This window comes from Passer domesticus, chromosome 10 (assembly GCF_036417665.1).
Source record: "Passer domesticus isolate bPasDom1 chromosome 10, bPasDom1.hap1, whole genome shotgun sequence".
Classification (NCBI taxonomy): Eukaryota; Metazoa; Chordata; class Aves; order Passeriformes; family Passeridae; genus Passer; species Passer domesticus.
This window is the reverse complement of record NC_087483.1, coordinates 20,416,943-20,439,092: the sequence shown is the minus strand read 5'-3', so window position 1 is coordinate 20,439,092 and position 22,150 is coordinate 20,416,943. Positions and strand designations below refer to the sequence as shown.

Genomic DNA, 22,150 nt, shown 5'->3' with positions numbered 1-22,150 from the left:
CCAATATCGCAGCTTTTGGAAAGAACCTCAGCTCACATAATAATTCCATCATTTGGAAAGCTTCCTGACACAAATAAGCTCTTCATCGATGGGAATGTATAAGGAGAGACATACACCCCTCTATGAATTAATGTTTCCTTCCACCATTCTAAATGTTTAATGCAGAACATCTTCAAAGATCATCATTGTAAGGTTATTATACAGTTGAACTCCCACAGAAAGTACACGGAGCTAAGTGTGTATTTGTCATTGCAGTCAGCCCAGAACTGCATTTTCCTGGCTTCTAAAATCAGAAAATTGCACTTCTCCAAATGGGCTTTTGATAACAGCTTACTGTTTCAATCCACATAATTCAAAACACCATTACTTACAGTTTTATGCTTGAGACAGAAATGCCAACTATTCAACAGTGCAAAGCACAGGAAATGCAAATTGCATGTCTATACAAAGCACAAAGACAACTACTCTCTTATTTGTACTTACAGCCCAGAGCTAACAACATCTGCATGCAGGAATATGAAAATGTAACTGTCAATGGCTGCATGCATACCCATACTTCCCAACTATCACCACCTTATAAAATAGATGTGACTTGTGAGATGGAGCTGTAGGATTGCATTTCTCTTGCCATTTCTGAAGGTATTATTCAGCATAGGCTCAGATTTGCTCTAAACTCCACCTGGCTCAAGACCAATAGAGCCAGGCAGAGCCCAAATAAGTGCAAGAGTGAGAGGAGTGAGTCCATCCTGCCTGGACCATGGGCACACCAGGTTCTGCTGCGAAGCTTAGCAGAGCACAGCTGGAAGCATGAGACCACTACTGCCTGAGGGGAGTATTTGTGATTCAATCTGCACCAGGGTCAGGTTGAAATGCTCACACCAAAACTCAAGTGCAACAAAATCTAATTTGTACTGTTTCCCTATGTTCACTTTCCATGCAGAAAAGCCATATTTCATGTGTCTTAAATTCCAGAAAAGTAAATTGATGATTCAGGTTCTTACTGAAGCCTGGATTTATTCTGAAATAGAGCCCAGGGAAAATAACTAAAGCAAGCTCATTAAGTATTGCTTTGGGCTTGGTAGTATCAATGCTTTTCTCATCCATTACATTGTTTTAATTCTGCTTTGAAGTTGTTTTCACATATTTCTGCTTGTTTGACTCATGCTTGTGTCAGCGCCACGTTAAAATTCAAGACTCATTTATCTGATCAGTACTGCCTCATTTTGAGTACCAAAGTCAGGACACTGCAGGGCAACACCTCCCAGGTTCAAACCTACAGGTTTTACTGCTTCACCTCGACAGCTGGAGTGACTCACTGACCTTGGCAGGTCATGCCACTCTCACTGCAGTTGCTGTGGTGTGGAGAATAGGTCCTACCCATTAATGGCATTTATTTCTTTTTGAGTTAGTGATGCTTTGGTGCACACTAGAAAGAAAGTTTATATGGACTTGATGATGAAGTCATACATGCTATTTTCAATAACAACAACAAAAAAGAGTAACTTAATATTCAGATCCTTAATTCAGAATGTACGTTCTTGATAAAAATAAAAATGTTAATTTAAAACTCATGTATAGATTTAGAAATCTAATAAAGTGTTTTCAGTATCAAAATATTCATTGCGAATTACGCCCTTCAGCATGCCTACCTACCCAGTTTTTATCACTGATGATACATAAAACATCTTTACAATAAAGTTCTGTTCCACAACAGATTGTTCAAATAGCAGTCAGAATTAAAATATCCAAGGCACTGATGATGTGACACACTTGCAAGAACCCTTTCCAATCCATATGCTAAGAAGTTTTGCTATGATCCCAACATCCCTTACAAAATTGTCACATTTTCAAACTGTCAAATTTTCTGCTGTATGTAATAAATAAACAAATTCACTCTTGCTTAGACAGTAACAGAACAATGTTTCAATTACTGAAAAGACATGTTTTGTGTGTGTCTGCATGTAATAAAAAAGTTTAACTTTGCACTTGCCTGCTTCTCTTCCCCACCAGGAACATTGTGCCCAGCCTGCGCTGAAGGCTGGGCACACAGAGAGAAAAGGATGCTGGCACTGAGAACAGCTGCCCAGAACTGACTGTGATGCAGTTGGCTCTCCACTGGGAACAGACCATGCCCTGCTTACAGCCACCCACTGCGCAGCTTCAGCTTCACACCTTCCCTTGTGCCACGTCCTTCACTGCATCCCCCAGCTGTAGGCACTGAACAGCCGCTGTGCACTAAGTACTGACAGCAAAAGGGCAGCACAGACACTGCAAAGTGGCCACTGCTGCTCTACAACCCTGCACTGAAGTTCTTTTGTGAGGTTTACTCATTTGCCATCCTAGGTATAGAAATCTGATTTTATATTTATTGTTTTGATATATATTTTATATATTTTATTATATATTTATATAATAATTTCATATTTCCTGCTTGCACAATAGTGCACATTGCCAAGTTAGAAGAGATCATAATGAAAAATTACTTTTGGCAGTAAAATGTTTATTATTCTCTTTTGTAAAGGTAAGAAAATAGTAAAAAACATATGCTTCTTTTCTTCTTGAAAAACATGAAGGAAAGAGCCATGCAATATGCAGTGCAATTTCCAGCCTAAACCAGTCACATAATTTTTTTGCTGTGCAACTCAGTCATGGTTATCAGGGCCATAAAGGCAGTGAACACAACTGATGCGCAATTAGGGGCAAAGCCTTTGGTTCAATCAGCCTTGTTTATGGTGGTGCCTTTCAATACCACATCACTGCTGAAAGAACAACCTTTTAAAAAAAGGACTGCTTGGTGATCCTGTACATTTTCAACTGATTTCTGACTATGCCACTTCCTATGGTAACTAAAATCAAAAGTGATTTCTGAAAGTAAATGTTAATATTATATTTTTGGGATACTGAAAGTGTGGTGCAAAGATTGGCTTGTGATAATCTTGTGTTCACATCAGTTGTGCTACAGGGAGCTGGTATTAGTTTGAAGTGTTGATTTTGGAGACTAAGAGAGAGTTTGAGGGAAAGCAAATGTATCTCCCATAGTGGAAAAGCTGCACTGAGCAAAACAGACTACCAGGTTCTCCCTGTAATTTCAACAGCTCCATATATGCCTGTGTATACTGGGCTGCATTAAACAACTTTTGAAGCATATAGTGATTACAGAAAGGGAGAAGGAAATCCATTACATTGTCAGAGTATTAAACGTTCTTGCCCCAAACAACGGCATAGAAAAGGTAAAATCAGTTGCATTAATTACACTAGTAGACAATGCAAGCAATTTTGCTGAAAAGCTTATCAGTAAAGCTATCCATAAACGAAAAGTAAAAATTTGTCTGTTGAAAAACAAAATTCTCAGTTTAAATTTGACACGCTAAATGCTTGGCACATGGGAAATAAATCCAAAAAGTGACAAATTTAATTACATTTTTTTCCCACACTTCACAAAGTATGTCCACTGACATACAACAAGAGAGGAGAGTTACTCCAATAGTTACTCAATAGTCACCAGCTGACCTCTCTGTTCTAAGCTGTCTGCACGCAGAAGTTGTTCCCCAGACAAAATGCTCAGTTGAAGGGCAGAGATGACCACTGCAGACGGTGTGAAACCACAGACAGACACGACAACCAGTCACTGACACAGGCACCATTGTGGCAGCCAAATTTCTCACAAGCGTTTTCCTGCTTTTCAGTCCATCACAGAATAAGAGGAATTTTTAAAGGTGAGAATGAAAGAAGTAAGTTTAGCAGCTGATTGCAGGGAAGTCTTCACAAATAGGTCCAGACAAAGCAGGAAGCTGTATCAGAAGCTGTTTTCAAATGGCTTTGTGTGTCAGGTGCAAGACAACATTTGAAATTGTATTACAAAAGACATACAAAGGTACGGAGAGCTTTGAAAGTGAAGGACATAAATCTGGCGAGAGAAAAGTCAATAGCAATATTGTAACAAAATAGCAATAGAAATATTGTAACAAAATTTGCAGCATTAAAACCAAAAACCATTAAAGTAGAGAGATCATGGTCAAAGATAACAAGCCTGGCTGAATGTAATTAAGGGAGGCGTTAAGAAACTGTAACATAATAAAATCAAGGTGAGGAAACTGATTTAGTCACACTGTACTTGTAGGACTGTCTAACCAAACATCAGGGTCTACCCTAGAACACAGTCCTGGGAATAGAACAAGAACACCCACAGATAATTATATTAGAAACAAGAGCTGCTGTACATCTCCTTGGCCTGAAATAAGATTTGAAGGGAGGAGATCATCAGAGACTGAATTACCAGGATGAAAAGGGCCTCTTTCAGTGTATTAGCAGAAAAGTTATTGAATAGAAAGTCAGACAATAGCTCCAGTAAGAAAAGCAGGTTTCAAAACACTGTACTTCACAGAAAGCATTTTGTTCTGGTTCACAGCACTATAGAGGAATAAAGTACACACACACAATTAATTGTTTTTCTTATGATGGAGTATTATATCTATTATATCTATTGTCTTTATGGCAATATTGTCTATTGTCTTTATGGCATATATTTGAGTAATATATGCCATAAAGACAATAGCAGGACAGCAATTAAGCTACTAGTACTCACATTTACAGATTTCTAAGTACTCTGTTCCTGCATCTCAGCACCACGCACAAAACCTCCCAACAAAACAAACAACAAAGTGCATTAGATTATTTCTTCACACTCATTAAGATGGAGTTAGCAAACTTGGATAAGGTATTTCACAATATTTTTTGTTCTATCTGCACATTTGCTGAATAATGAGACTCTAATGGCTGTCAGAGAAAATACCTACTTTCTCACCAGTTGTGCAGTCTACTGAGAAATGAGGCTGAAAAACCCGTAGGGCTCTGTTCTAGAAAAATTCCACTGCAAACCTACATGCAAATCAGACAGCACAGTGTATCTATTAACCCTTTGATTGCATTTTGTTTTTGTAAAATGTGTTTTCTTGTACTTCAGGCATGTATGAAAAAGAGCTAAGTTTTACATAATGCAATGGATCAGTCTGGCACATGCTGAAGAGAACAAATTTTGTCTCTATAAAAGATGAAAAAAAAAATTGAAGTTATAAATATAAAGCTTTTCCTCTCAAACACAAATGTGCCCTCAAATAAGCTGCAACATATTTTCTCAAGATACTGAAGGTACATCAGGAAATGTCTGGATGTCTGTGCAATATTAGGTGAACTTAGTAGCTAGAATGATTATTTGATTAACTGCATCAGTACTCTCCAACAGGATGAACCCAACTATCTTTTTTTACTTCAGAAGTGTCACTTGCATGGCTATGTTACGGCAGTAATGCTGACAATTTCTTAGATACTTTATTTCTGATTTGGCATACCAAAGGCTCTTACAAGGGAACCTGCATTTTCTTCAGAGTGTGAAATATTTGTGCTGATCCGAATAAAGATGTAATGTTAAAAAAGGTTTGCTCTTGCAATTTTGGTTGGGTTTAATTTTTATGAAAGTGGACTGATGAGAATTAGAAATTATTCAGAAGCACGTGTAGCTCTACAAGTGTAAAACCTTGCCCTGCAAAATCTATTCCTGTACCTATTTGTACACATTCCTGAACTGAAAGCTCCTGCTGCTTTAATTACTGGGTTGTCAGAGGTGATCCTGCTGTATTGCCTATGATTTTTAATCAATTATTTACACATTTGGAGATTCTCAGGGAATGGTTTATGTTGGCTGATCTGTTTTACAGACAAGATCAAGAAAAATCTGTATGCACTCACCAGCAGGGGAAGGGGAAAGAAAAGATACATTGGAACATACATATAAAACATAGAGTAAAATAACTGCAAAATTGTTATGTATCAACAAAGGGCATTTCAAAAGCCTCTTACTTAATACTTCAACACAATGCAATTTCTCAGTGCAAAACCTACAGTAATAAGAAGGGTTGATTTTGTACTGTTATTCAAAATACAGGTGTGTATGTAATACTTCTGGAGAAAACAAACTTTGAACACTCACATAAGGCCATTTGCATTGTGCCTCTGTCACCTGCTGATCTTTAATGATATTTTACAGAATGCACATTGTATCAGACTTCTCTTTTCCTAATTTGAAAAGAGGTTATTACAATTCCTGGCTTCCTCCTCCTCTAGTTTTTAGATCTGTTACTTCTGGAGAAAATCAGCTTGTTGACAAACACCAATACAGAGCAATTTCCCGGAGTACAATATCTCAGTGACATGTTGACAGGCTGGGAAAACTATCACTAGAAGTTTATTCATAAAAATCAGAAATATCAATAGCACTACAACTGAAAACAAGGTGGATCTAAACCACATTTAGAAGTGTGAATGCTAATTTAAAGAGTATCCATAAACTGAGATCATCCAAAAGCTCAGTCTTCCAGGGTTCTGTTACTTTATAGCCAGGCATATTTACTTTCATCTTTTCTGAGCTATGCCAGTCTGTTTGGGCTGGAATAGGAAAAACTGTGAGTTGGAAAATTTTAATGCAGTGTGAGTAAAGCTTGAAATACAGTATAAGATTTGCTATTACAAAATATATTGGTGAAAGCAAATGTTTTTGCTAGCTATAAACTTATCTTTTTCTGACACCAGACATCTATTATTTTGAAAATATTTTACACTCCCATTCCAAATCCTGCTACATCTATTTCTGATGTCCTGGAATGTAAACTTATGGTATTGCACTGTCTTTTAAACTTTTTAATAATGTAGAAACACTTAGAAAAATAACTTCCAAAGATTATAAAAAACATATAGTATTTTACCCAGAGATCCTTCACTTCTGCTTAGTCTCAGTTCATCATCTCAGCTGTAAAAATAGCATTGGCTCCACCATTTATGAATCTGAAATATATTACTAGCAACATATTTCACTTGCTGCTTGTGCAAAAGAAAAATCTTAAAACTCTATGCTCAGATGCTGAAGTGCTTTAGAACTTAATATGAAATTTATGAGCATCTAAATAAAAGAATCAAGGAGAACTGACACACTCTGCAAGTAAATTGTCGTGGGCCTGTGTCTGAACTACTCACTCGGTACTTGCCCAGGCAGAACTGCAGTTAAATTCAGCTATGAAACACTTGTCTCCATTTCAGTTAAATGACATCTGTAATTGTGCATTCTCACCCACTTCTGTAGCAGGTTTGCCTGAGGACTGTGAGCATTCAGTCATGCCCTCAAGATTTGACAAATAAATTGCATTTCAGATATAACTTGTCTAACCAACACTCTCCTTGAAAACAAGTAATAAGGAAATAATGAGTAGCCTAATGTTTGCATAAATAATTTTTCTACTACAGAGAATGAAGTATAATTCCCCCTTCACCACTGAAGCAGCATTGGTCCTGCCTATTCTTTTATATTTGGACATAAAACTCATTCAAGGGCTCAGAGAAAAGGAGAAAACTTAAATTCTACAGCTTCAACACAGCCTTTAACTTCACACAACTGAACACAGAAAAAACTTTATTCAACTACCAATTGTATGAATAACTGTTATTTATTCTCTGGTACCAGTGAAAAATACATATCTGGTATCAGAAGAACTGTCTTATTTCCTTAGGAATATGTTGCTTCAGTAAGTGTTGTGAAAGTATTAAACACAATTGAAATTATTTCTCCCAGGATTGTTAAAAAACCCAAAAGAACCAGCAGGTATCTTTTTATCAAGTTATATTGTTATTTCATACTCACCTTACTATCATTCCTTTATCACCATCATCCTATTAAGAACATCCTTTTGGGATACTCAATGGGCAATTCTATATTTAATCATTAACAGAACAGCCAAGAGATAGAGATGCCTGATTTTACAGTATAAATAAGGTACTGAAAGATTCAATGTATACGAAAGGATTCTTTAAATGACCACATACATTTAGCTAAAAAAAAAAATCCCAGAAGCTGATAGCATCCCTGGCCCTGCTCCCATCGTCCAGCAACAGTAGGAGAGTCAATTTTGCTGGGCCAAATGCCTACCTCTACTTCTCAAAGAAAGAAAAGCTTTGTATCGTTTTAAGAATGCTGGTAAAAAAACGCTTTGAAATTCATGTTTTTAGAACTTGAGTAAGTAGAATTACTAGAAGTATTTAGCTTTAATGATACAGGACATGTATGCTCAGGCACAGAGCAGAATATTCAAAAGAGTCTTATTTCATCTTACAATATATTTTTGATCCAAAGCTTATGCTTATTTTACAGCAGGAAAAGCAAAACCTTATCATTCCTTCCAAGGAAAATTCTGGTTGCATATATTTCTGATTGCTACAATAACTGAAGAGAGAAAATTTTTGCCTTTTCCAGTTTGAACAAGAATTGCAACAGCTCATCAATGTACATGTGTCAGCTGCAGAGCTTGTTTTTCAGTTAATGGCACCTATAATCACTTTTCAGTTGAGGTGCAGAATTTGAAATGTGCTAGCATTATAGACAGACCAAAGATTTCCCAGGAGCTTATCAACAGCAAAATACACAGTATGACTGGTTTACCATTCAGATTTAGACACACATAGGAAGATGAGGTTTGAATATCCACTTTTGAAAAGTATGAACAGTAAGGCTGGCAGGGAAGAAAATGTTTAAAGATCTCAACCTATTATAATGATTTCCTGTTCACAGACTTTGACTTGCTAATTTTTCTTTTGGCTCATCTTTCATCCTAAGAGCACAAACCAAACTGCAACTTCCTGAAAGAGCTGCTGAAACTATCTGCCAGAAAGCTATTTACTATTAAATAAAATACTAGCATTGCATGTACCATGGATGTAAGTACACATATGGTTCTTGCAACAGTGTAACTGTGAGGAATTTATGAGCATTTATTAATAATATTTTATATTATCAATTATAAAAACACTGTGGTCAAGCAGAGAATTCTATACTGTGCTATTATCTCTGTTTTGGGGATAGAGATTCAACAGATGGCAATGTAGAAGGATCTTCAAATGGCTGAATCAAAAAGGAACAAAGCTTACCTCAGAGGATGTAATGGAAAAATGCCCTTGAAATGCCTCTCCTTGGTGGCTGAATGAGATTGAATTTACTACTTAGCTGACCGTAAACTAATACCTTTATCTAACAGGAATATGCCTGTGCTTAGCAGGCACTATCTGAATCCACATAAACACAGATGCATAGTTATTTTATGGAGTATAGCTTCAGCAGAACTCTTTATGTCAGCATAAATGTGAAGAACTGATGAGGCTCATCAGCTTTGAAGGAGGCCAGACATAAGCACCAGCATCTTTGAAGGGCATAAGGCAGAACCTCTAAATAGGCCACAGTGACACTCTGGAAGACAGCAAGTCAAACACATCGTTGTCTTGTTCCTCTCTTAGAGCCTCTTCCTATCCCTGCCCCGCCCTCAAAAATCAACTTTGTCACAATCTGTTTAGAGGTCTTTGGTGCATTACACAAAATTACAAGAATAATTAGAAACACTGTGGCTTTGAGATTCTTATAATGGTATCTGTGTGACAAATTAACTTGAATTTCCCAGGACAGATACACCACAGTTCAGCTGGGGAGGTTTTATGTCTCTGGCTCCTAGCTACTTCTAAACGATCAGATAAGAAACAGTTTCCTTGAGCTATGTAAACAAGCCACTCCTTTAAAATATGCGCAAAACAAGGGGATAAATGGAAACAAACGTTGAGGTGAAAAGGAATTTTGCTATGAGATCTGGTATCATTTTTTGCATTAGTCCAAGTAAAGAGCTGCATATGTAAAGGTTTAGAATTTGAGCCCTGGCAGAAAGATTTTTAAAACAAGCAATGACTGCCTAGACAATGTGATCTCATTAGACAATGAGATCACATAACAAACAAAGTTAGAGTAAGGGAGTGTCCTGATGGTGGACTTGTGAAATACAAACTGAGCCCCGCATTGGGACATTTCACCTCATTGGTAGTTGATGAATACACACCACTGGCAATGGGGACACTGGAAAAATCCAACCCATCATAAGCTTCCTGAGTAAATGTGATTCAACATGCTGCACACTACTTTAGGAATAAAAACAGTCAGTTTTGTTGTCAAAGCATTTCACAGACACCCTTTGATGAACTAAAACTCACATGCAAGACCACAAGGTCAACTTTTCTAAGTCTGATATAGCTTGGAGTTGCCAATCCTGTCTAATGGGACAATTAATTATCATATTCCTGCCAGCTGAAAATGGGGTTTCATAGAGAATCCAAAGGGTTTATCTCTACCTACTAATTCCCAAGTAACAGAGTCTTCTGCAATGAAGACTGAACCTGAAATACCCGTACCTATCATTTCACAAATGGGCATAAAGCCAATAGAACATACAGAGAATGATCAAAGGCCAAAAATTATTATCTTTTATAATCTGAAATATGATTTTGACTCTTGAGTAGTTTAAAACAGTTGCATTTACTTTGCAATTTTCATATCAAAGCAAAATGCAAAGAAGTTGATACCACATCATTTGTATGCTTCATTTTGAACTATTTATTTTGATTTAGAAGTAGGATCAAAGAATTCCTCTTTACTTGATAAGTAAACAGTGACATTTCAATCCAGTAATTATCATATGCATTCCTGAAGGATTCATCACTGTAAGCATCTAGACTATGCTGACCTGGGTCACAGACACCATCTTCTATTGCATTCTTAGAGCTACATTTAAACCACTCTTCAAATATTCTAAACTATGTTGTGTACTGGTTATTACCCCTGCCTTTTCCTAAAGCAATGCCGTACATATTTGTATCCTTCTGTGTAGCCATTTTGGAAACCCTGGGCTTCCACTGGGAGGGAAGGGAATCTTACTCTATACTGAGTTTGTATGGATTTGGTAGTGGGAGGGCTACAGAGGTGGCTTCTGTGAGAAACTGTCAGAAGTTTCCCTGATGTTTGACAGAACTTGACTCATGAGCTTTTTGCTATATTTTCTCTCCCCTGCTCAGCTGAGGGTGGGAGTGGCAGAGTGATTTTGGTGGGCACCTGGCATCCAGCCAGGATCAACCCACCCCAGCAGGAGCAGCTTCCAGTGCTATTAACACAGCTCTTCTGTAACCACATCTCAAAGCAGCTGTGAAAAAGCTTGCAGGCTCACAGCAGTGATTTTCTAGCATATAAAACTGTTATATAGCCATTACTGGACTTTTCCTGTGTGGTTTGAGAAACTGTGGGAGACACGTTATGGATACGTCTCCTATGGCCACCTCCAATCTGCAAACACCAGTCAGGACAAGCAGAGATGGCCTAGCTATAGTAGGAGAGCAACAGCTTTGTCACACCATCTGTGATGTTTTTCCTGCCTGCAGAGTGAATGGGGCAGGGTGGTGGTATTTACAAATATTAATAAATAAGTTTTCTGAACAGCAAGGAGTTGTGAGCTTAGACAATGAGACCACATAACAAACAGAGTGCAAACTTGCTGAGTTAAACCCATTGATATCCACTTAGGGTGCAGCCACCTGCACCGTTCCTGCACTGTGGCTTTATCATTAAATGTTTGCTGATGATTAATCTACAAATGCCATTTCCAAGTCACACCATACTAAAACAATAGCAGGGAAGAACTCTCTCACAATGTCATGCTCAGACCACAGTACACTTTTCCATTTGGCTGAGGCCACTTTTGCCTACAGGAGCCCATGTTCTTCTGGAAATATCCAAAAAACCTTAAAGATTAATTTAACTTTTTTATCTCTACCAGCAGCCACATTTCTCAAGCTGAAAGGAGCAACTGTAGAGAGACCACTGCATCATAGGTTTTGAAAAATAAGGGCTGGATGAATTTGTGTTTTGCCTTTGATAGATTCATCACTAGATGAGCTAACAGTGAAATAATTTTTCCTATTAGTACTATAGTGGTGACGTCTGACAAGTGTTTTGGACTTCATGCTATGTCTGACTCAAAGAACACATGGCTGTATAGAAAACTTAACCTGACATTTTAGTTCAATATTTAACAACTGTTCTGTCTGGAGAGCTCCAAATCATTCATCATTATCTCATTCAAAATGACAGCACATCAGAAGGGGTGTTACTCATGCCTGTTGTGCTCCTTTATTAGCAGACCTATGTAAGGGAATAATTGCAGATTATCAGTTTACTGTAATGCTCCCTACCCTTTCTGCACCAATACCTGTAGAACTACAGCAGATAAAAAATATCACAAGAACTTATATCGGTCTTGTCCATTTAGCTTCTCTTTCTACTCTTCCATACACTAGAAAAGGATATCAGAAATTATTTACTACTTGATGAACATCTCTCAGGAACTCTCCAAAGTACAATGGCTAAACAACAGCTTCCCAAGTGGTGGAATTTAATTCTCTTCCTTCCTTGATTTCATTTAGTTTATGTACTTCTAAAGCAATTTTTTCAGACCTACAGCACACATACACACTTTCAACTGTTCCATACTGAATGCTGAGTCTCCAGTCATTCAGGAGGTCAAGCAAAACATGTGGTAGCATCTTTCAGGATAGAGCATAAATAATTACCTTCTCTTCTACCTAGGAGCCAATTTTCATCAAATTTATAGGATTTATAGAACTTATTTATAGGATTTATAGGATTAAAATCTCTATGTCCTTTTTTTTTTTGTTTCTGCACATTAGGCAATATAATCAAAATTGTGAAGATGCAGTCAGAAAAGAACAAGTATAGGAATAGATTATTTGACCATAAGTTTCATTTCCTCCAAAAATCAGGATAAAAAAAGAACACACATATACACATTAACTGAAATTCTTAGTATTAGAGACACTAAGGAAAGTTTTGTAAGGAAAATTAAAATATTTCAAAACGTTAATATCTAGTGCTAGCAGATTTCTCAGACAACGAAAGCTGTGTTAAAAGATTCAGAAAAAGTGGCATAAGTAAATTTTTTGCTCCAAAGCAGAAAAAACAACCAAACAAAAAACCACACAAAACAAAACAAAGCCCACCAACCAAAAAAACCCAACCCACCCACCCCCCCCCCCCCCCCCCCCCAAAAAAAAAGTCCAAAACACTACTCAATGGCAACTTAGTGACTGCTTTAGTTTAGGTTTTTAAGCTTTACATTAAGGAGATAAACACATGTGAAAGAATAGATAGACAATAATATCTGTAAGGGAAACTGCAGATGAACAAAACTATGGCTTGCTCCAAGTCTGATAAAAGCCCTGATCTTCAAGTGGTTCCCCATCTCTGTGATGAGCTTTCCATACAAATACTGAAAATTTGCTTCAAGTTCAGGTTTTTTCCTCCCAAACATCCCATCCTCAGTCTCCTGTACAGCGGTAAGAGGCTGTGAGGAGCTTACTCTCCCACACAGAATCCCACTGTTCTCCTGATGGGAAGAAAGTGTTCAACTAAATTGCCAGTGGGAATTATTTTTAATGTAGAAACAGTTGCAGTGGTGTAATCCAAAAGACACAGATGGTAATCTGTCTAATTTGTACAGAGTAATTAATAGCATAACACACTGTCAAAACAGGAAAAAAAAGAGCAGGTTTCCCTCTTGACAGGTTGTATTACTTTATCAAAAACTGAATGTAGATTTTTGGATACATTGCAGAGGAAAGAAAATAATTCAATTCAGACCTCATAGTCTGAAATAGGCAAAGGAAACACAAAACAGGTCCAGATGGTTTCTGGAAGAAAAAGATGGAGTTTGAAAAGGATGATTAAACCTTTGCTATATGAACCTCAACATTTGGCATTGGAGAGGGAGGTCGCCATAAAATTATGTTACCACAGATTAATTAATATGTTAAGTCCTCTAAAGTCTTAATTGATATTTTACTTTGGCTGTTGTCTGAGTTCTCACCATGTACACCTGGATCAGTAACCTATCTTAAACAAAGCTGTTTTCAATACAGATCGCAAAATATTTACTACATATTTTAAATCTTTCTGTTCAATAGCCTACATTATATTTAGATCAATGTCAAATTGCTACTGTTTTATAGTAGCATGTCTTGTTTACCTGAAGATGCTACTTGAACTCAGCTCATCTCTCTCAAAACTAAATGTGATTTGCTAGGAAAATCAACCCAAAATTTGGCACCCACTATCATTGTTAAGGACCCACAGACAATTTTGAAGCCACTGTAAAAACAGCAGGATGACACTGATACTTTTTTTGAGTTGGATTTTTCTGGGTCATTTTTTATGCACATGTCAAAAAACTGTTATTCACCTCATGGCACCTGAGTCAAGATCAGCTCTGGTGAAGAGGATAATAAATGACTCCCTAGGCAGAAGCAAATTTATCAGCAGTAGTCTACTGGACTGACAGCTGGGTAATCCACAGTAGAGGCCTTCTCTTGAATAACACTGTCAGCAAGTTCATGGAAGTCTCCTGTTTCATTCAGTAATACAACACTGACAGAGCAGAAACTCAAGTAATTCTGCTGCTATTGGTGTTGCTGACCTTCCTCAGATTACTCATCTGGAGGGTAAAAAAAAAAAAAATCATGTTGAAGCACTAACGAGCTGTGAAAGTCAGGAAATACCCAGGCCACAAGGCTTCACATTCCTGTAGGTGTGTTTTCCTATTAGAGCAAGATCGTCTTATTCAGAAAGGAAAAATTTCTTACAAAGGTTTCTTGTGCTTCAGCTAAATATGTAACCTCAGAATTCACCCTCCACCCACATCCATCCACTATTGCCATAAGAACATTCATACTTTTTAATAGTAAATTTCATAGGTTTTAAAAAAAATACTGTAACTTTCAGGGACATCAGTTGTTTCACAGACATGAAATAGCAATTTGAGAGTATCAAAACAAATCTATTCTGTACAAGAAAGCATAGTAAATAGTTTAGAAAAGACAAGTCATGAATCACTATCATGCAACCAAATTCCCTCATACAAACACACAAAAAAAAGGAGAAAGTAAAGGATGTATAGAACAAAAAGTTTTCATTGACCTGATTTGTCAGAGATGCTGGCTGTGACTGGCGTGGTGGAGCAGCCCGTGTTAACCTTTGCGCTGTCCTTGGAAGAACCAGCTTTGGGTTTGTTTTTCGTTGCCTCTAGTGCTTTGACCTTCTTGGCATGTTTACTTCCTTTGTAGTGGGCCTCGGCCTGGCTCTACAAAGGAGAACAAATCAGGCTCACTCTTTTTTGCACTTGTATATAATACAACGGATGGCAAGGCAGAAAAGTGACACTTTCAATAGTAGGCACCATATTATTCCACCTAAAAACTTTTAGTAGCTTTATATGAACACTTTTCATGGATGTGACTTCTTATATATTCAAATGACAGGATTTTAACGAATATAGCATGTTTTCAGTAACTTGGAAAAAGAGGCTTCGAGATTATATAAAGCTCTGTCACTCCTAATGTAATTCTTTACTTCTATGGTGCTTAAAAGATTTAAAGGACTATACAAATGTAAACACATCCAATTCAGAAAGATGCTCTCAATTTTTATGTGGTGTTCCCAAATCTTTATTACTTGCAGTTAGAAAGATGTACTGTGCTGAAACATGATTAAATAATCCATTTTTCCTTTGTTTGATCTAATACAGATGTCATAAAATACTTAAACCTTCATACTACCAGCAACTGAGACAATTGAAAAAATATTACTTGACTATTAGATCAAAAAATATGGGTTTAAATGAGGAAACACCATACCTGTAAACTTCAGTAGACCCAAGTACAACAGAAAACTAAATACTTGCCAGTCTTGATTGCGTCATAAATTGCCTTGAATATTACTTTCTAAATACTAAGAAAATTGGAATCGGAAGGACAGGGAGAAGAGGGGCTTTTAAAAATAATTATTATTTATTTTGTCTTAATCTGCCCAAACAGAACAGCATAAATATGTACTGAAAAGTTTACTTCACCTTTGCCTTAAAACTGTCCTCAGAAACTAGGTCAGTGTTTTTGAAGTTGCACAGCTAAAGCTAGACACAAATATCTGCCCATTTATTTCAGTGATACTGAGTCCCCTTCATTGTTCCTGACTCTATAGAATCGGATGCCTTGAGAAATCAGGCCACTTTGTTAGAAGCAAAACTAAGGAACTACATACTTAATACAAACTCCAAAGCTTGGAAATTTCAGCTAATGAATTTAAGTGTTTTTCTTGACTTATTAATAAATTAATTTACCAAATAATGGGCAAGAAAAAAGTCCTATCCAAACCAGTGGGTTTTCATGACATTGTACTATTCATCAATAGCTTTGCATTATTAATATTTCTAAACACAATTTTAAAACATCATTTCAGGCATACCACTAGGTGCCTCTATTGAAGGTTACATATTAACCAAAGAAGTTAATATTGTTGTTTACTTCAAATTAAAACACTCAGAGAAAGCATGCTTCTTCTAAGCGCATCTTGGTACCTGGCATATAAAAACATCAGTGCAAGTAAACTTTCACTGTGTACATGCAAAACCACATTCATTCTCTCTTGTCAATCAATTATCTACTACTTTATTTAGTTTGCTGTGTTAAATGAAGCGAGCCATGAAACGAGTCACATGCTTTTCATAAAGAGCAACTATAACATCTAAGATGCTTGAGCTCCATAAAGAGTGCTGCCATAATGAGGAAAGTTGTTTTAAGACCAGCAGAAATGGGCATTACAATACAGTCACCTTGGGACAGCATGTAATAACAGCTTTATCACGTGGTAGAGTAGAAGTGAAGAGTAAAGACAGCTGGAGTGGGCAAGAGAACAGATAGCATCTTGGAGTCCTCACACAGGTAACTGGCACCATTAAACTGAAGGAGTATTGTTGCTAAAATAGAGGAGTGAAGTTCTCACACACCAGAACTTCTTAAGTGATTTTACAGCCCATGAAACAGTGCTTTCCATCTCAGAAGGACAGTGTATGTTGTTGTGGGTGCATCTTTCCTTTCACAGGAGATTTTAGTAAGCAAACATTCCGTAAGAAAGGCTGCTAAATTAGTTTATCTTGAATTCCTCTGAAAGTGAGATGGCTTTTAAAAACTTTATTATAAAAACAGCAAAGAGTTTACTCACCAATTTCTATTAAAATATTTCTTGATTTTAAAACCTTTGGAATATTAACACGCATACAAACACAATTTAAGGATTACAAAGAAACAACTAACCAGCTATACCACTAGTACTATGCGCACTACTTAAAGGGACACTTGTCAACTTCTGGTTGGATCTGTCCAGTTCTGAATGCGGGCAAAGGAGCACAGTGCTGTTTTTGCCCTGCTATGCCAATGTGCCTTATGAGGCACAGGAGTCCCATCCTGTCTCTGTCCACCTTTGCTGGGCTTTTTCCATTTCTCTTAAGCTTTGCAGCTGTGTCATGATGCACCAGAAGGGGTGTTTTCCACCAACAAAATTCGATAAACTCTTCACACATTCCAATGTACAAAAATGCGGAGCCAAAAATTGGGGGGAATGTATACCCTTTCCAGTCCAATACTTTTAAATTTAATAATAGCAAGTACAAGATTGTCCACTCAAGCATCCTCAAGTTGATGATGTCCCTTTAAATATTTGAACTCTATGCGCTCCACGCATATGTGTGCTGTTGATAGGATCATATGCTGCCTGAGGCCAAAGCTATGACATAAGAGACATAAATGCACTCAAGAGAAAGGCTTAGTAAGTCAATTTCTTGATAATAAGCCTTTCTGCTGATATTTGCAATAATGATGCCTGCAATATCAGTAATAACCTACTACAGTTTTTGATTCCCTTCATTCAATCCTCATATAGTGTACATGAGACCTGTTGAGAACAAACAAGCCCAGGCAGAATTAAAATTAAGATTTCCATAACAACAAGCAAAGCTTCACGGAAACACAGTGAATGGACTAATTTTTAATCTTTCTAATTACCATAATCTATCAAATTCATAGCTGTATGTTATAAGGCCAAAAAGTATTGCTGTGATCCGTCTAAGCAGGGGTTTGGAAATGCCATCCTTCTTCTGTACTGCTCAACCTAGACCATATTCCTTTGGGAACAGGTGGGATTCTCCAAGTTGGATTTTAAAGTAGTTAGGGGATGCAAAAATCTACCTTTAAAAGTTGTTTCAGTGACTCACTTCGTCAGTTATTTGTTTCTACATTGACTTGGTCAAGTTTCAGTTCCAGGGGCTGGATATTGTTAAATCTTTGGTTTTTAGACTTTCTCAACTCATCTCTGTTCTGTGAACAGAAACACAGATACTCTTTCCAAGCATGAAGTTAGAGAAGCATTCCTTAAAGAATTGAAGCAATCTTTCCCAACCACATAAGCACTGTTGTCTAGTTCTTTGAGATACACTTGAAGTTCAGAGTTTGCTTTTTATGCACTGTGGGATAATCATTTGATTCAGCTGCCTTTTGGTAACTGAAATGCTGTATTACCATGTTACATAAACCTTTGGAGTTTTCTGGAGTCATAGCAAGCAAAAGAAAAAAGGGCAGCTGAAGGAATCTGAAATTGGAACTCAAGTTCTGATTATTATTGATACCAATTATTGTGATTATTAATTTCTTGATCCTTAATATCTCTAATTATATAAAATATTTGCAAAAGCACCCTATATTAAAGGCAAACATATTCGTTCCAAGTCTCAGGTAAAACTTGCTCATGACACAATACAACACTAGAGCAGAGGCTATGAGCTTTATATATCACTGAAATACTAGATTTATCTTTGAAATAAGTCATGATGTATACAATTTTCATTTTTAGTTAAAGCAAGAAGTTGAAAATTTGTTTTCATTTGCTCTGGTAATCAGTAGGAAGTTGTGTACACATAGGGTTCCAAATTTATGTGCATAAAAGAAAGATACTTCACCAATTTTAATATAACCCCCCACTAAAATATAAGGTCAACTTAAGAATAAATATCTTTGGGATACAATATTTTCAGTGGATACTGAAGGTGCTTTTTTGATCATCTTCAAGTACAACTAACTCATGCAAATTTTGTGCCAGCAAAACAATATTTAAGAAAATTTAAAAAATAGGAAAAAACAAAATAAAAATTTGTTACCTCAAAATATCTTTCTATACTCATGTACTATAATGATTTTAATTGCCAACTACTTTACTACTTTATTCCAGTGTACACAGCTGCATTTATTGTAGGGATTAATTCATTCTACAGTAAAATAATTTATCTGTGCCACAACTCAATATTATTTAAATATTTATTTTTAATTTCAAAAATATTAAGTTACATCTCTTACTTACATAGCTAGTATTAAACCTCACCATTGAATTATCATTATTACAATTTTAAAATTAATAGGTTAGGATGACACTTTTTGAGAAAGTGGAATAAGAAAATATTTATATGAAAGAATTCCTTAACTGAAAGGAAAATTTAATTTTGAATTGAATCTAAAACTGACTGTGATCTACTAGCTTGATATATATATGCATTGCAACATTTTAAAAAAGAACCTGCCTACTTATTAGACAGCCCAGAAGGTCATCAAGTACTGGCTAGTAAGGTTTAATGAACAAGAGCTTTAAGTGACTATAAATGTGACATTATGAACCAGAATGTAAAAAATACCTTTGTACTGACAGGCCTAATTCCAAAAAAGTGTTTATACATCTGTCTAGAATTACTTCTTGATCAGTAGCATGCATATTTTATGGCGTAAAAAAATATGCCTACATATTTGTAAGACCATGGCTTAGTGAATAGCTGTATTTTAAATGAAGTTGCAAATACTTAATATAATTGACAGACAACTATGTAATTTTCCCCCATAATTTTTCTAGTTTATACGCCTTAAAATTTATACACCTTAGTTCTAGCCACAATCTTTTAGTACCAATTAAAAACCCCTAACCAATCAAACCTTATGAATGTTTTAATTTTTAAAAAGCCTGTATATCATAAAGATTAATGACTTGGCTGTAAGAAAGGATAGCTTTTTCTACTCTTAGAAATTATACAAATGCAATACTTCGTTTAAAATTGCTACTTGCAACTATAAATTATTAAGTTTGAAATCTAAGCAGGATGTTAAACTGTATGACTACATACAATAGCCTTATATACTAGACTGCATTTAATAAAAATCAACAATTTAAATTATCTTCTACGTATAAACAGGCTTTTGAAAATAAATGTGCATGACATCAGCATATTGTAGTGCTTTAAACAACCTCAGTAGCTTTACTTTGTAGAAAGTTAAAGATGTTTCTAAGTCTGCATATACTGAAAAGATCTAGATAACCAGGAAACAAGTAGATCATATAGATTCATTGACAGCAGTATTACCTTTAAGAAAACTCTGAACTACAGGCAAGACTGTAATACAAAAGATAACAGAATATTCCTCATCAGGAGCAATGACTGACAGTGTATTTGAAATCCACATGATTCATTTTGACAGTTCACAAGTGACTGAGTTTTAGAATGTACCGGTGATGTGAATGGCTAATTAACTGAATTTATTGCTACAAAAAGAAACATTAACCTGATAAAAGGCTTGAGTAAATCTAAAGGTTCAGTGCATATGTGTGTGAGACCAGGATTTTTTACAGGTTTATTCAAGGGCAGCTGAAGTAGCCCCGCATTAGGTCTTTGTGAAAATAAGACAATTGTACCATCATTTATCTGAATGCTTGAATCTGCTACCACATCCTCCAGTCTGGCAATTAACATGTACAATTAAATATATGTAGATCTACATGGACAGAAAGAAGGAAAAATGCAGAAATAGAGACTCTGAAGTATCCATGTGGGAAATGCAGGTTCGTGCCTTGAGCTGTGCAATATTGGGTGAGTGCCACAACTAAATGGAACAGAAAGAGGTGGCTCACAGCTCCTATTTCTTCTCACTTGCTACTGCACTTTCTCAAAGTAGGAATTCCACCCTGGATGGGAAATGCTCTCAACAGCAAGTCTAACAGGCTGCCCAGTGAAGTGGTGCAGTCACTATCCCTGAAACTGTTCAAAAACCACCTGGATGGGGCACTTGGGGATACGGTTTAGTAGTGAACATGGTGGTGGCTGGACTTAATTATCTGACAGGTCTTTTCCACCCTCAATGATTCTATTTCAAATCCTGGTTTATTTGATGTTGATACAATTGGTAATCTCTAATGAAAAACAAACTCCTCTGCCAGTAACAGTTCAACCATGGAAAAGGAAACAACTGTAAGACTGAATAGATATATAATAATCCAGAATTCCATTTGGTTATGGAGTACTTAAAAAGATGAATTTTTTCCCACATAGCACAAAAAAATTTTTACATAAATTCAAGCTAAAAAAACTAAATACGTCCTAAATTAGTCATAATTTATAATGTAGAAAGAACCTCTCAACACCTGTGTTCCTGCCCACTTTTATACATCAAGTTGATTACAATGGCAGTGGTCCTGGTAGTGAAGGAAACTGCAAAACAGGGGCAGAGAAGTATTTATGTTTGTAACATATTGTTATTTCAATTCACAGCAGATCCTAAAGTAGAAAGCTCTCCTAATAGTAAGATGTCTACAAAATGTTTGATCACTTAGTTTGTCTGTTAGAACCATTCTGTAAGAGTATGCACATTTATTTGAGTATATAAATTGTGAAGAATTTAAACTAGAATCATAACTCTAATAAAATTGCATGATAAATTAGGAAGTAGTGTTGAAAAATATAGTTTTATCTCATTTGTTATTAATAAAAGATGTAATTGAAGAAATCTGCAAACCTGGCATATTCATACATTTTTTACACCAAAGCTATGCATTAGTTTTCAATTCCAGATTCTTACAGATTTCTAAAACCTAATTGCTCAAAATAGCAAAGCAGATTATTATTGAAAAGAACATAGAAAAACCAAGGAGCTGTGAATATCAGCCATGTCGTAAAAAGTCAACTCATATTTAAAGTACCTTACCAAACTTAGTTAAAAGCTCCATTAAATAGCTGTTATTTGAACAGAACTTCCATCATGTTATAACCCTGTACCCTATAATCATGCGGTATTTCTGTCATGTTGGAGCTAACTACTTTCATCATTTTGTCAGTTCTGTCTACAAAACAGAAAATTACCTTCACAAGTTCCTGAGATTTATGCTTTTAATTACCTCCTATCTGCTTCACTACCCTCCATACCCAAAGAATCAATATAGTCTTATAAATAAGAAAAATGTAAAATGTTTGACAGAAGACAATGACAGTTCTGTACATTTTTATGTGATGCTATTGATTATTTTGTTTATTATCCT

The 22,150-nt window shown here is 36.2% G+C and overlaps 1 protein-coding gene across 15 annotated transcripts in view; it reads right to left on the bottom strand.

The window, feature by feature from the left end:
• The window catches only part of ZNF385B (zinc finger protein 385B), a 155,968-nt gene that overhangs the window by 8,219 nt on the left and 125,599 nt on the right, over positions 1 to 22,150 (bottom strand). For all 15 annotated transcript variants that reach the window (XM_064434293.1, XM_064434290.1, XM_064434291.1 and 12 more), the window contains one exon: positions 14,894 to 15,056. In XM_064434293.1, the coding sequence (XP_064290363.1) occupies positions 14,894 to 15,056 (163 nt within the window). The remainder of the gene's footprint in view (positions 1 to 14,893; positions 15,057 to 22,150) is intronic.